Raw genomic sequence first — 16,693 nt, forward strand, 5'->3', positions numbered from 1 at the left:
GACGCGAGTAATATGCCGCCGCGAGGGACGATTTGCTGCCGAGGGAGTTTTTGCCACGGAGAGAAGGATTCGCTCCAAGCCCTTTTTAGTCGCCGACTGGAAGCAGTCTTGTTGGAGCGCGAAACCTTCTCTCCGTGGCAAAAACTCCCTCGGCAGCAAATCGTCCCTCGCGGCCGCATATACTGGCGTCGCTCAGAGAAAAATTACGCCGACGCCCAACAAGACTGCGAAGGAGGCTAGAGCTAGCCCCCTTTTCGCTTGTGGTTAAAACGTCACTGGCACAAGTAGGCATATTGTCCTAATGACATTTTTATATTGTTTTTCAACAATATGCATGCGACAAGACTTTACGTATTAGGTCAGCATTGTTGGTTAACAATACTTATTGTATATAACAGTACGTTACATTTGGAACCACATATTTCACTATTGTTGTAGCAGTATCTATGTATGATATGCTGCAATACTATTACTTTACGTTTGGGACTGTTTGTAACACCTAGCTTCACAGTTATGATTGCCCAGATGAAGACAACAGATCTAGACTGACATCGAATTCGAAACGTCGGTTCCTATCAAACAGGTGGTTGTGAACAAAGAGTTTTGCTATTCAACGTTCTGTTGCCTTGTGTTGTCCTGTGGTGCCAAAGAAAAAAAATTCAACCACGCTCTGTTGTTCTTTTGCCGCAGGTGACGCTGGACATTCCTGAGCATTCTGACCTAGACGTATCGTACAACACGCGGGCCAGAGGCCTGGGCGCCACCGTGGCCAGACCCGTGTCCACCGGGGCTGAGGAAAACGTCCTCTGCTATACTTCAGACAGGTGATTATTATCATTTTTTTATACTCCAACATTTCATGACTGGACATGATGACGGCAAACTCAAATTATGTCAACTTATTTCATGCCGCCACCAACGCAGTGGACAAATACAGGACAGACAATACTCATTTTCACTTGAGTTAGGTAAGGAAAGTCGTGTAAAGTGCCTTTCCCAAGGGCACAAGATCGGCGGCATGTCAGGACTCGAACCCGGGTCCTCTTGGTTCCGAATCGAGCACTCAGCCGTTACGAACCCACAACATGTGATTAGCAGGGGGTGGGTTATCAGCGACAATATTAGGAAACTCAAATCATTGTGCCCTGCTGTGAAGATAGAAAGTTAAAGCTCAGACTAGGACACTGTTCTCTCTTACGCAATATATTGTGCTGTGGTTGGCTACATGGCTATGAAGGAAACATAAGTCATGACATGTACAAGAGTGAGTGAAAGAACAGATCCAATTGCCTCCGTCCCTGAGGCGTCGCCAAAAAAAGCAAACCAATTAAAGTCAACTATGTTTTATCTTGGGTAATATTTGACGTAAAACATAGGAAACGTAAAGTTACTTATCTGTAAGAAGAGACGTTAGCAGAGGTAGATTTCAGGAGACTTGTTATGGTTACAAATGCAGGTGCAATGTTGCCTCCGTCCCTGAGACGTCACCAAAAAGCAAATCAATTAAAGTCAGGTATGTTAATCTTGGGCACTATTTGACATAAAACATAGGAAACGTCAAGTTAGCTGGACTGGTAACTGTAAGAAGAGAAGTTAGCAGGGGTAGATTGCAGGGGACTTGTTATGGTTACAAATGCAGATGAATAGAATCTGGTCAAGTAAAAGCAAGGTGAAGGTCCAACGGTCTGGCCGTTAGCAGTGGATAGAGAACTCTCAAGTACCAAAAAGTCAACTAAAGAAGCATATAGAAGCATATGGAAGCATACGAAGACATGATAGTACTGATTCAAGCAACGAGCAAGGTTGAACAAATTTTTCTTTTTCGACTTTCGACTGGCCAACTCCGGTCTTTGTCAAGTACTGAGCAACCCACTGCTTCTTGGTCTTACTCATTCCTTGACAAAGACCAAAGTTGTTCAGTCGAAAATTTGCATTGTTTGTGTTGACAATTACAGTTCAACCTTAGTTCAGAACGATATGACTTCTAGCCTCTACCAGGCTTCGGGAAGCGACCGGAAGGAGTAGAAACTGGCCGAATAGTCAGATGATTTGCCAGGGGAGCTAGACCGCGCCAAGAGAACAGTTTCCCGCACCCAGGTGTACTCTCTATCGGACCCAACTCCCCTGGCATGTAATCTGTCTAACTGGCAAGTTTCTACTCTTTCCAGTCGCCTCCTGAAGCCTGGTAGAGGGAGGATAATGACTTCTATACCAATACAGATCAACTTTCAACTCTCGGCTAGATGATTGTACAATGTCTTAAGAAACAATGGTTTCCCTCAGGTACAAGAGTGAAGACATCTTCCTACACGAGTTCTCCCACGGGATAGACCTGCTGGGAGCTCGCCAGGTGATCCCGGGCTGGCGGTCACGTCTGCAGGCCGCCTACAACAGCGCCAAGGCCGCCGGGCTGTGGCAGAACACGTACGCTGACGACACCATCGACGAGTACTTTGCCGAAGGTGAGCAGAGCTACAGAAGCTGGTTTGTTACACTGAGGCTCGATTATAACGGTTATATAGATACAGAATCTGATACAGACATAGAATGCGACCGCGTCTTAACTCGAGTCTTGCCGGGCTGTGGCAGAACACGTACGCTGACGACACCATCGACGAGTACTTTGCCGAAGGTGAGTAAAAACCTGCCTAGTGCTATGGAGGATAGGGAGTATTGAAAAATCTCCAATCAGATCTTTCGGTGGCCGCAAAACTTGACAGTATCAAATTGGCCAGCCAGTATCCATTAGCCAGACGCGTACGCGGACGACACTATCGACGAGTACTTTGCCGAAGGTAAGTGAAGATCTGCCCAGTGCTATGGAGGATAGGGAGTATTGAAAAAAAATCTCCAATCAGATCTTTCGGTGGCCACAAAAGACAGTATCAAATTGGCCAGCCAGTATCCATTAGCCAGACACGTACGCGGACGACACCATCGACGAGTACTTTGCCGAAGGTGAGTGAAGATCTGCCCAGTGCTGTGGAGAGTAGGGATAATCTCCAAGGAGATCATACGGCGGCAAGGCAGTATCCACTGGTCAGAGGAGTCTATCGATATAGCCTGGGTACCATCCGGATTTTCGCTCCGGAAAAGTCGAAAAAAAATTTTCGAGCGTTGCGGAGCGAAAATCCGGATGGTACCCAGGCTACAATCGATACTTCCTGGCCAAGTTGATACTGTCTTTTGCGGCCACCGAAAGATCGAATGGTGATATTTTACGACATGTGTGGGCTCCTTCTTCGACAGTGTTGTTACCGACAATGCTGTCGTCTTACATCCTTGTCGGTGGTTTCAAGTCGTTCGGTGTCTTCTGTGACAAGAAGACAAACTGCATGTTCTGTCCTTGTCACCGAAGCCGCCTGTCTGGAACGCCACCCTCAGTTCCGATGCCTTAATAATAAATGGTTTTTATTGTCCAAACAGTACCCGTGCAGTCGCAGCCTGTACACGGCTGAATTGATGCAGGGTATCACATAATCAATACAAATCACAACAATTACAACAATCAAATAATACACATGATACACATATTTGTCGCAAGGGTCTGTGCGGCTGCCATTCGGCGCCACAAGGTGACCTCAATACGACTTTCCCCAACCGAAGTTAGGTACCCATTCACACCTGGGTGGAGTGAGGAAAGTCGTGTAAAGTGCCTTTCCCAAGGGCACAACGTCGGGGCGCATGTTCAGACATGTACCGGGTACGACTCGGAATCGAACCCGGGTCTCCCGGTTCATAGTCGATTGCTCTATCCACTACACCACCCGACGCCACTGTAATTCCCGATGCCTTCCCGACAAGTCAGTTCTGGCGACGATACTGCCATTTAGTCCGCAGACCATCTCTTGGTTTTTTTTTCATCCTAGACATGTTCATTGTATTTTAGATCTATGTGTATTGTGTTATGACTATGGACTTTGCCTAATTTGAACAATGAATATATATGGGTAGTTGCCGCCGCGCCGCGTGCCTGCGATGCTAGTGTGTTAAGCCAGGGAACGGTTTTACCGGCTATAAAGACAGAATGCATAACTCGAGTCTTGCCGTTCTGCAGGTGTGCAGGGTTATTTCGACGTGAACGCACAGAGTCTACGGCCCAACGGGATCCACAACCACGTGAACAACCGGACGGAGCTGCAGCAGTACGACCCCGGCCTGTATCGCCTCATCAGGGAAATCTTCCCCTGCGGAAACACGCTCGTCAAGCGCTGCGATCCAGGTAAGTCCGCATGGGTAACTTGACACATCCTTTTTACCTTCGCCAAGAAGGTTATGTTTTCAGTAGCGTTTGTCCGTCTGTCTGTCTGTCTGTGAACAGCATAACTCAAGAAGCTTAGTATGCATTGTCATGAAACTTGGTAGGTGGGTAGGTCTTGATAAGACCTAGAAATGATTAGATTTTGGGCCCCCTGGCGGCTTTTGTTGGTACTGCAGCAGAACTTCCGGTTTTGATATCTCGCAATCTGGATATGTCAGGGTCACGAATTTTGGTTGGTAGATAGCTCTTGAGGTAGGGAAGAAGTGACATAAGTTTGGCCCCCCTAGCGCCTTGTTCTGGAACTGCAGGAGCATTTGTGAAAAATTTTTGAAGGATGATAACTCAAGAACCGGTGGACGGATTGTCATGATTTTTGGTATGTAGGTAGCTGAAGTGATGCTTGACACAATCAAATGATAATTATGCAAATCAGGAGCTAATTTGCATAATTAATGAGTAAATTCTATTTAATCTGCTTCGTTCGATAATAGGACTATGAAACACGTGTGACATGTAATAGAGAACGAAAAAAACATCTGAGGATATAGATTATGTAAATGAAGACCTAATTTGCATAATTAATGGGAATATTTTATAATTTCATAGTTGTAACTTCTGGGAATTTCATACTTGCCACATTTGGAAGTTAAGTGAAGGCAAACATCAATAAACATAATTTATTCAAATCATGACCTCATTTGCATAATTTATGAGAAAGTGCTATAATAGCCTTTTTGTGAAGATAAGGTTGTCATTGGGTGGAAAATATGATCAACTGATATAATCCATGCAAATGAGGCTCTTATTTTCAAAATCAATGATTAAAATTGTATGATTCTTCAACCGCAAGGGTTAACATCATTTGGCGAAGGTATGAGATCGTGGAACTCTTGTTCTTTCTTCTTTCCTTTGTCTATGTAACGTCGAAAAGTTACGCTCCCAAAAGAAGATAGTTCAGAAAACTTAACTCTTGTCCCTCCTGTCTAGTTTTCCCTCTTTTTTTTTTTTGGATTTTGTTATACCCCAATTAAAGACGGGTAAGTCTGCAAACGCAAACCCTTTTAATTCAGGTGAATCGTAGCCGGCTAATTTAGGCAGGATCAGTCTAGGTACGCAGTGGAGCTGCGTACCTAGACTGATCCTAGACTAATCCTAGACTAATCATTTACTGTGAACAGAAAAAAAGTTGTTAACATGCATTGATGGGCAATATACTTCAGGCGCCAGATACGTAATGAGATTTCTCAGATTGTTAACAACACTTGGTCAAGACCGCCTTAGCAACAGACACAATACGAGAGAACGCCCTTGGCCTTCTCTATGTCCAGGTCCACATGAATGAACAGCCGAACTACCGCCTTTGTGTTCCCTATTCGCTTCCCTCGGGCAAAGCCTGTTATCAACCGGAGTTATCAACCTAGGATTGAGGTGTTAAAAAACTAATTCTTTCCTACAACTATCGCAGAGTGGAGCTCGCTGTCACCAAGTATGGTAGGGGGCATTATCACTAGATAGCTTTAAACAATGTTTAGAGTTAGATGTTCAAAGTTTAGATGTAACAAGTCGTTCGGTGTGTGGTAACCAGCTGCCACCACGCCGCGTGCCTGCGAAGCTGGTGTGTTACGTACGCCGAAGGGCGGTTATACTGGTTATACCGATACAGATACAGACAGAATATTCGTTTACTTCAGGTAAAGCTCTTCTTCAGGGCAACGAGGTTAATCTTCGTTCAGGGCCACATTAAGCCGACGGTATCAAAGTGTCATCACTGACCCAAACCGTTCACCACCCATTTCAACAATAATCCCCCTGATTAACGAGTCAGAGGACAGTGTCCGATGTCTGTGCCCCTGGGCCGAGGGTTCTAATCCAGGCTGTTGTCACCCACACTCGCACGCTACTGGATAGTACTTCAGTCCCAAGGACAGGGGACTAGGCCTGTAAGAGTTACACTACGAACAAAGATTATTCATTGAAATTGTATAGATAGTACTGTACATAGTGCATGCCATCTTCACGTTAAACAGAAAGACAGTGAGAGACAGAGGCAGAGAGAGACAGAGCGAGGCAGAGAGACAGAGAGAGAAAGAGGAAGAGACAGACAGACAGATAACACCCGAATAAAAACAATACCACCATACACGGAGGTAGATAAAAATTCTATTTGATCTTCCCTCCTTCCAGACTACCAGAACACCCGCTTCCGGTTCAACTGCTTCGCGGAGGGCCGCCAGCGTGACGTCATCACCGGAAACAGGGCTTTTGGGATGACGGACAGACCGACGACAACCATGAAACCTTCCACTATGGCAGCCGCGACGGGTGGAGACACAACCACCAAAAGCACACCCAGGAAGCCTCCCACCAAACGCACACCACGTTTCCAGGAGTCACGTACTACCGACAAGCCGATTTCTGCAGGTAGGACATCTTTCGTTGTCACTTCGACTTTTTTGTCTCCTCATACTATAACATCAGTCAACACCGTCGCATATTGAAAAATTCGCAGTAAGCATTTCGGATTTCAAGAAAGGGTTTACGATCTGGGCTTGTGCACTTTTCAAAGACCCTGTATTGAGAATCCGACAACAACACATTTGGCTATAACTGTTGATGCCCACCTGACAATGAGGAATGATAATAGATTATGCACGATAATATCTGAAATCTCATGTTCTATAGACCGAGCCGAACACATCGAACCCCTGACATGTTCTATAGACCGATCCGAACACATCGAACCCCCGACATGTTCTATAGACCGATCCGAACACATCGAACCCCTGACATGTTCTATAGACCGATCCGAACACATCGAACCCCCGACATGTTCTATAGACCGATCCGAACACATGGAACCCCTGACATGTTCTATAGACCGATCCGAACACATGGAACCCCTGACATGTTCTATAGACCGATCCGAACACATGGAACCCCCGACATGTTCCATTTCGAATTCGAGCTTTTAGATTTCCCGCGCTGATTTTCACGGAGGTGTTTGAAATAGAACAGGGGGTTCGATGCGTTCGATCAGGGTCGGTCTATTAGCCCACGGGTACGAATTCGATATTATCATGGTGACCTGTTTTTTTTTTCTATCCGTTGCAGCCACGTTGTTGACGCCCCTGTCCGTGTTCACAGTCACGGCGGTGACTCTAGCGACCATGGTCCTCACCGCCTCCCTCCAGCCTTAGTACACCATGGTTTACATCTTTCCACGTCAAAATCACTACAACTCATAATGTAGATCTAAAATCAACTGTAGCAAGAAGTAGAGTAGTCAGATGCCTTCAAGCGGAAAGTATTTCCATGTTTAAAACTTCTAAACATAACATTTTTGCAGTTTTTTTAACCCCATGTAACAAACGATGATCGTGCAATGTTTTCAAGATGAGTGTGCAATGTTTTAAAGATTGTTTTTATTTGTTGCAATAAACCGATTGTGAATTATGATATCTGATTAATATGTATGTTTAAAATGACCAGTTTGTACGTTCATGAGAATGTCTATATTTGTACTTATGAGGTCATATGAGTTATATAATTGCTGTTTGTAATGAATTTCAATAACAAATATTAATGACGTGCAGGGTAAATTGGCAACTGTATGATTTTAACATATATGTGAAATAAAGATCTTTCTTACATATCAAAAGTGTAAATATATCATCTTTCCTTAATGAATATATGTGCAATACACGGTTATGGTTAAGCGACGAACTACAAAATTTATGAATGAGACATTTTTTATCGTTCTAGCTATGACAGAAAAAAAAGGAAGACTTATATACTCAGATTTTAAAAAAAGGACCTCTTAGCCAACCCCTGAGGTTTTAAAGTGCGCTGAAGTGCTTATTTTGACTTAGATACTCAGATAAAACTCTCAGTCAACCGCTGAGTTTTAGACGTTGAAGTGCCTGTTGTGAGTAATACGCGACTGGTAAATCATTTACTACCGAGTGTTATTCACCTGCGCAATGGTTGTTTGTCTTTTGTGTTCTTGTAGTGCACTAGAGGTCACTTCCTACTGTAATACCGTAGAAAGGGGAACTTCACAATCTGCATAACCACCAGGCCAAAAGGTCCAGACTGGGTCGGTTAGTAACGCCTATACCTCGTTGTTACACTACTAAAGGTTTATATATTTTGTTTGAAGCAAATCAAGGCTTTATGTGTCTAAGGAATCCGTATAACAATCTCTCGGGAATCGCCTGCACACATTTTGTCAATGTTTAAACTGAGTTTTCTTCTGACAAACACACAGTAGGTCCCTCGTATTCTTTGTGTTTTGCCGGTAGAAGCGAAAAAAACATCCCGACTATATCTTTCGTCACCTTCGCCACAGGATTAAGTAGAATACAGAAAGGGTCCGGTTCTATGGGCAATTGGAAGCGTTGAGACCGCGTATGTGTTGCATTAATTATAACAAACAACAGACATGATTTAGATAGGGTAAACTCGTAGCCTCCATAGCATGCCAAAAACTCGGGGTTTGGGGGTCTTCAGTGTCTTTGGGAGCTTTTATGTGCTATTTTCTGATTGCATATAGACAACATAGCCGGCCTGGTTGAATTACCGGTACCCCCGTTAGAACTGGGCTAATCAGAAAACAGCCGAACCACCGGAGGCAAATTTTTATACATTATGATTCAATTGATACGTAATGAATGACGCCACAATGAGTACGCTCACCATGACTAACGAAGAAAAACATGTCTCACCTTAAACCCCCGTCTTAAAGTCTTAAGTGTCAAGGATGTGGCTAAGAAAGGGACGCCTACACTATGAGTCGAGTAAGGGTACATTTATACTTCCGGTTCCCTTCTTATGTCCGTCGTAAAAGATTGTACGAACCGTGTGCGACCCTGTAGACTAGTGACGCAAACCTTGCACTTGCGTCAAGCTTGTACGCGCGTTTGAAAACACAATGGTTGTACGACCACTAAAGTTTCTTTTGCGAACGTCACTGCTTGTTCTGCATTTGTCCGTGTTGTGTCAAGCGTTGCGCCGATTCCTTTGACCAACCAGCTACCTGTGTTACCCGACACCTATGCTGACTCACCACACGTACACGTTTGTTCTGTTGCACGTACTGAACTTCGTTACGCCCCCTGTACACTACAGGCTGCTACCTACCTAGCCTCCGTAGCAGGCTCATAGAACTGGGGATTTGGTGGTCTTCGGCTGTTTTCTGATTAGCCCAGTTCTAAGGGGGGTAATTCAACCAGGCCGGCTATGTTGTCTATATGTAATCAGAAAATAGCATATAAAAGCTCCCAAAGACCCTGAAGACCCCCCAACCCCCAGTTTTTGGCATGCTATGGAGGCTAGCTGCTACCGCAAACATTTCACAGATCGCTCAACGAATTTTATACACAAAGAAAGATTTTTCACTTTTTTTGTGTGTCTTTTGTCATCTTTTAAATACTATATTAAATATTGTGTATCGTATTCCAATTGTAAAAATTCAGGGTCAAACAAATCCAATACTGGTCGCTGAGTGATGGCCTTCGAATGGGAGTGGGGCTTTGAGCGTTTAGAAGAACTTCAAAAGCTGTACAATAAAGTAGGGTGGTGTAACATAACATTGCACAGGGTAAGTACATAGGGTAACATAACAGTAACATGACATATGATAGCGCGTAGTAACATATCTCTGATCCACTTAAATCCCGTTAGTGGTTTGCTCAGGTATCAATAAGCTATCATTTTGAATAATTGATAACTGGCGTCACTTTATCAAAAGACGTGGGAAAGAATAACAAAAAATGAGCAAAAGTCAAACATGGATGAAGACAAGATGTGTACACTCAATAGTGGTTGCTTCTTGTTCGGGCAGACAGGCTATATAAAGCATTGTAAATGTGTCTAGGCCTAGGGGCTATAGACGACAGTGGGTCTTTATCTGTGTCGTTCTTTTGTACGAATTATTTACTACCACGTAATATACTAGTCTCTACCAGACTAACTACGCTGGCTTAATATATTGGAGAATATTTGCCACGAGAGTTTGGCCGCCTGGTAGGTTTGAATGGCCGCTTCAGAGGGGAAGAAATTACCTTTCCGCGGCCGGACTCCCTTGGCCAATTTTTTGCCGAATTCTACGATCCGTATTCGCGGTGTGAAAGGCCTGGTGGAGGCTATACATGTACCTTCTCGGAAAATGCCGTAAACTGACCTCAGATGAACCTGCCGACAAGATCCCAACCCATGTACTGCCCCCTCCCACCTTTTTTTATCCTCGCCGTTTGTTTACGTTCCAAACAACCCTTGAAACCGCGGTTAGGATTTCCACCTTGTTGAACGGAAACAATGAGGCGCGAAACTTGACCAACTGCGCGCCGCGCCGCCGGGTTTAGACCACACCTCTCCTGCCCCCGTACTGCCGGCCGCAGGTACAAAAGCCTCTCTCACGCGAGGTAGCCGCGGAGAATCAGTCGAAGTGTTGTCATTCTCGGAGCGGACGGTCGGAGGCTAGGGCGCAGCGCGAACGAAATAGACCCGACAGACGGACAGAGAGAACACAGCGTACCGGACACCAGTCTTCGCTAGACTACACCGGGACTTTGGATCTAGGATTGTTGCTCCTGTTGGACATTTCGTCGCCCTTGAGGATTTTTTTCTTCATACACGGCTGCCTCTAAAATGATATGCCAATGACAGCTATGTGCGGTGTACGGAGACCCTTCTGGACGTGCCTTCTGGTGCTAGCCCTGACTGGGACTGCCTTCGCCACAGGTGAGATCTTTGTAGCCAACAAATGTAGCAGTTTTCTGGTACTATATATACTGCCACTTTTGTAGCCATTTGTTGCGGGGACAGTAAAATCCTGTGGACCAAAAACAATTTGAGAAACGCCGACCTATTCAGCGGCGCTGACGAGTAAAGAGAGCTTCTTGCATGCAAAATACGGAGAGCGTAGCATGACCAGACACTGCGAAGTCTTCCATTCCGCGGTCTAAATAGACGAAGTCTAAACCGGTATACGGCGGACGCACCTCCAAAGCAGACAGAACATAAGCCAGTATCATGTATTTTTACCAGCTGAAATAATATACCCCCGCCCCTGACCTTCTTTTATGGATTAACCGACCCAGAAAGTTACCGCAGAGCTAGGTGCTAACGTTGCGCCTAACAATTATTGCAGGTAGACATGTTTTCGTTCGTCACACATCATAGTACTAGTAGAACGCAGTGTTCTGTTAGTTGCCAATCTCGCTACTGGTTCGCAAAGTCGGTATTTTGATCTTGTCTACCTGACCGCGTTTTTGTGACTGTCATGGACTCATGGCAAGCGCTTTGGTGCTCTGGGGGAGGACGTACACGTAATTGTATCCCTCCGACCGGGATAAGACAATGTCTGCCCTTACTTAACTGTATACGGAGCAAGGAAATGGGGCCACTGATGGCCGATAGGTCTAATAAGTGCTACTAGAAACGTCTGACAGTTTTTCAAAATTCATCCTGCTTGAGTAACAAACAATTCCCGTGTGTATCTCATTACCTGTATGTCTAACCTTCATCGACGTAACCTATAGCTAGTGACATGGATCGTGCAATGCACATACGATGGAGGGTTTTCCTCGACGACCGTACCGTGCGGTGTGGTGTAGATTTGAGAAGAAAAACACGGGTGAAACGGTTTGAAAATTAAACTACTGCAAGCGAAACCCTCTAGCCCCAACCCTCAGGTACATCGAGTGTTTTTTGACGAGGGCTAGAGACCTTCAGCCTACGTAGAAAAAATATCGTCGGTACACCGTACAATGTGTGTAACTGGGCTCCAGAACTTTCCAAGCAGAGGTTGTGGGGCAATGAATGATCGTTAGCTTTTTATATATGGCCGGTTTTTTTTTTGTCGCTACCCCCACCCGTCGGTGGCCGACCTTCTCTGGCTAATGGACCTTCTCTGGCTAATTATACTGTCTTGAGTACAGTACAATACGGCTCCAGTACAATACGGTTCCTCGCCAAGCATCCTGCTGCCTTCCTACACAGTCCACTGAAGATCTTTATGGCTAACTAGAGCGAGGAAACGGGGGTTGAATTATTCAAGGTGTATGGTAGGCTTTACCTAGGTGTATTGGCCTTTTTATACGTTTTTTTTGTCAAGATTTGCTCCACAGTGTGTGCCAGCATGCTCAAGGTCGCTCATGGTTGGCCTCTGTAGCAGGCTTATAGAACTGGGGGTTTGGTGGTCTTCGGCTGTTTTCTGATTAGCCCAGTTCTAAAAAAAACGGGGGTAATTCAACCAGGCCGGCCATGTTGTCTATATGCAATCAGAAAATAGCACATAAAAGCTCCCAAAGACCATGAAGACCCCCCAAACCCCCAGTTTTTGGCATGCTATGGAGGCCATGCTGTGGAGGCTAGGTCCTGTAGTATTTTGTTGCGTGTAAGAAGATCGGGTTGCACACCAAAACAGAACCCAGGACATAATCTAATTTTCTACACATTTACGACATTGGGACTTTATATAGGTCCCCTGAGGGACATACACTACTAGTATATAGCTCCCTTGTGGCGGCGGACCTTCGTATGGTCTCTATAGAGACGTTGCAGACGTAGTTGGTAGCATTGTCACTCATTGTGGGTGACGCATTGAATCTGTAATTGAATAAACTTCCGCTAGAGGGGGTTAATTAATGGGCTGAAAAGTGGTAACTATACTGTTTGCTCATTTTATCCGCTCTGTATCACCAAGGAGATTAAAATCGTGATTTTCAACTTCCTTGGTATTACAGAAGTTAGATCTGGACGCATGTATCGAAAGGCATCGAAATACTGTGTCTCAGCTCAACTCAGAAGAGCGTTATTTACAGAGAAACTGTTTGCTGTCTAGTCTTTGTTTGTTTCGCATAACCAGTAAACCAACCGCCTTTAGGCGTAAAACACCAGTTTTGTGTACATGTACAGTACAAGCTGCATAAGACCGGACTGTAAGGTTTGAACCACTCACACCGGGAAGGTGTCTTTTGGATAAGTGCGGTGGGACGTGGCTCTCCCCAAACACGGGACCTCCGTCCTATCCGAGGGACGTCCCCAACCGAAGCTAGGTACTCATTTACACCTGAGTGAAATGAAGAAAATCGTGTAAAGTACACAAGATCGGTAACATGGGTAGGATTCGAGCCCGGGACCTCTTGGTACTGAGCCGAAGACGCTACCACTACGCCACACGACCCCACCACAGTCTTATCTGTTTGTCACATCTTCCAGACACGGAGGATTTTTAAACCTCCTCGCAGACACGAAGGTTTTCGGAGAATGTTGAACTTGGTTGAACAGAGGAGTTTACAGTAAAGAAGGCGGAATTCTGTTGTGCAACGTTTCAACAAGAGTATAGGCACGAGAAAAGAAAATACTCTAAAATCTTAACAGTTGGAATACAGCCGAAAACTTTGGGAAAATCGATTGGTGGTTGTTTTTGCAACAACGATACTCGCTACCAGTGTGGAATACATTCGCAACTTTGAGTTTCCTTTATTTCTGTACCGAAAAGGCAACAATGTTAACCTAGTTTTGCAGTTCTTTCAAGAACAAGAATCAATGTTTATGGTGAAAGGGAACAACAAGGAAATAGCCACACAAAAAAGCCAAACAACGAAAGTTTGTATATAAAACCTGGCGCGTGAAATTCGCCTTCTAAAAGGCCACGAATGTTTTCAAATGTAACGTAGGTACTCCTAAAACAGTTCCTCAAGCAACTGGATATAAACAGTCAGACGTTTCAGGTTGTATCCCCTACCTTTTGTCAGTGACACTAGAGAACTTGTGCAGAAAGGCAGGTTTATAAGCAAGAACTATTGATTGATACACAAATAAATTTTGCTTATAAACCTGCCTGTCTGCACAGGTTCTCTAGAGTCACTGACCCTTTCCAAAATCATATCCAGTTGCTTGAGTAACTGCTTTTGGCGTGTCTTATTACCTGGATGTCTAACCTTCACCAACGTAGCGGTAGGAAGATGAAAAATCTATTGTCCTGGGTACGTCCCAGGTAAAACTTTGTTACACAACGGAGACGTATGTCTGGAAATGCGACCTTTCGAGTTCACAGTTTGAACACATCTTTTACGACAAAAATGAGATTCTAAAGCTATCGTCGGAAAGATAACAGCATCATAAAGAACAAAAGACCAAGAACAAAGGAAACTAATGAGGCAAAGTGAATTTGATACAAATTAATTCCCCCTCTACTTAGTCGGACAAAACAGAGACCAAACCTAAATGAAGAATTAAGTTCAACTTGGCAGCCCACAAAAAAAAAAAAGAAAGAAAGAAAAAAAACGCCTGCGCCCGTCTTGTTTGCTTTGCACCATCCTCTTGGTAACAGCTAATTCGCGAATAACGAAGTGTCTGAGATGTTTTGTTAGAGAAAAATCCCCCGGGGTTTGCTTTAAGGACATGCGTCATTCATTTCATGATGCACCCGGTTGAGACGTGGTCTTTAAGAGATCAAAAGTAGCCTCGGCAACGTGTTTAATTGACCGCAAAGATGAAATCATTTCTCAATTCATCACCAGGTCTTGGGAAAACATCGGTTGAGCCACGCCTCGATACGAGAATTCAATGTTGTCTCCGTAGACAATAAATACATGGTTTTGTTTTACAGCGAAGAACAGAAAGAAAATGAAATAATTTCTTAGCTCATCAGCAGGTCTTGGGAAAAACCTCAGTTGAAACACGCCCAGATACAGACGAATTCAACGTATTATAATCACATCAAGACAAGTGAAACATGAAAAATGTTTATTTATTGTTGTCTCGTAGATAATAAAATACATGGTTTTGTTTTAACGATAAGAACAGGAAGAAAATGAAATCATTTCTCTATTCATCACCATGTCTTGGGAAAGCATCGGTTGATACCCGCCCAAATAATGACGCATCCAACGTATTAGAACCAAATCAAGAGGAAGATTATAAATGTTCTCCCTACACAAAAAGATATCTACACTTTGCAACGAAGCAAATTAATAAACAAAACAAAACAAGACGACGTAGGAGAAAATCATGATTCAAGGTCGCGTGGCGTAGCGGTGGAGTGCTCGCGACTCGGAACCAAGAGGTCCCGGGTTCGAGTCTTGACATGCCGACGATCTTGTGCCCGTGGGTAAGGTACTTTACACGACTTTCCTCACTTTGCTCAGGTGAAAATGAGTATTGTCTGTCCCCTGTGTTGGTGGCGCCATTAATATAAGTTGAAAAAAAACTTGAGAGTGTCGTCACCACGTCTTGTGCTTACATGTTGTAATTAAAAACAAAGGAAGATCGCACAGAAGTACAAACACGCATCCATTCGTTTGCACCTGTTGGCTTTGAACATGGTTTTAATTTGTTGTACTGCGTTGTCATTGCCAACCACAAGTCAACATCGACGCTTTACAAATATCAAATTGATCTTTTGACCCCGGTCCTTTTTGTGTCTAGACAGTGTGGAGCTTTTTTCTGTGCGTGTGCCGTCAGGTAGAACAAATGCGAATATCTCATGTACATGGTGAAGACACAACAGACTTTTTTGTGTGCTAAGTACGTGTATAGTCTCTACCAGACTAACTACGCTGGCTATACAGGAGAATATTTGCCAGGGGAGTTTGGCCGCCTTGGGGTTTGATTGGCCGCGCAGTTAAAAAAAACCAACCTTCCGCGGACTGACTCTACTGGCAAATGTCACTCTCCTTTTTGCCGGATGCTACGATCCGTATTTCCATAGAAAGGCCTGGTGGAGGCTATATGTTCGATATGTTAGCTACACATTTTGCGGCGTTTGTGAATTTGTGTTCTGGTGCTGAACAAATGATTGTGAATATCACAGTGGCGAAGGCAATTATATTAATCTCTACTTGGTATCATACATTAAAACACATTATTAAAATCGTGAGAACTTCACTTGTCTGAGACCCAACTGCCATTGACGAACTTTATTCTTCTCTTTACGACGTTTTACACTGACCCCGAAAGACACAAATAGACACAAATTTGCAAAGGGCACTGTCATCAATGTAACGCCTGCAACCATGCTTACGTTCGTTATTGTTGATAACAAAAATATAATGTAGTTTTATCCTGCAGAAGCGCAAGAGAAGAGCTATAAAATCAATAACAGTTCAGCCTCGTTAAGAACTTCAAATTTGAATGAACAATAGAGGGAATACTTTTTACTTCTACTGGAAACTTCAGACTGATGCGAGTGTAATTTTGTTCCAGTCGCTCTTGACATAGAAGTCATCTCCGCCTGGCCTTCAGCTAACCTGCACTAACTTGGGACATGTACATAAACATCTAGCTTCAGTGCACAGTGAACTCTACTATTGAAACACGAGTGTTAGATCTTTATATAGTTGTAGAAGACCATACAAAAGTCCCTGTACTTTTTTGTTGTGTCAATAAAGAATCTCTCTATGTAATTTTGTTCCTGTGGCTCCG

General features: G+C 44.1%; 1 protein-coding gene across 1 annotated transcript in view; it reads left to right on the forward strand.

Annotated features, from left to right (window-relative positions):
• The window catches only part of LOC109471362, a 35,088-nt gene that overhangs the window by 6,473 nt on the left and 11,922 nt on the right, over positions 1-16,693 (forward strand). The window contains exons 6-10 of the mRNA XM_019770651.1: positions 691-824; positions 2,284-2,632; positions 2,913-2,958; positions 4,058-4,222; positions 6,446-6,682. Coding sequence (XP_019626210.1) covers positions 691-824; positions 2,284-2,632; positions 2,913-2,958; positions 4,058-4,222; positions 6,446-6,682 — 931 coding nt within the window. The remainder of the gene's footprint in view (positions 1-690; positions 825-2,283; positions 2,633-2,912; positions 2,959-4,057; positions 4,223-6,445; positions 6,683-16,693) is intronic.

Source organism: Branchiostoma belcheri, unplaced genomic scaffold (genome assembly GCF_001625305.1).
Source record: "Branchiostoma belcheri isolate BF01 breed outbred unplaced genomic scaffold, Haploidv18h27 scaffold25, whole genome shotgun sequence".
NCBI lineage: Eukaryota > Metazoa > Chordata > Leptocardii > Amphioxiformes > Branchiostomatidae > Branchiostoma > Branchiostoma belcheri.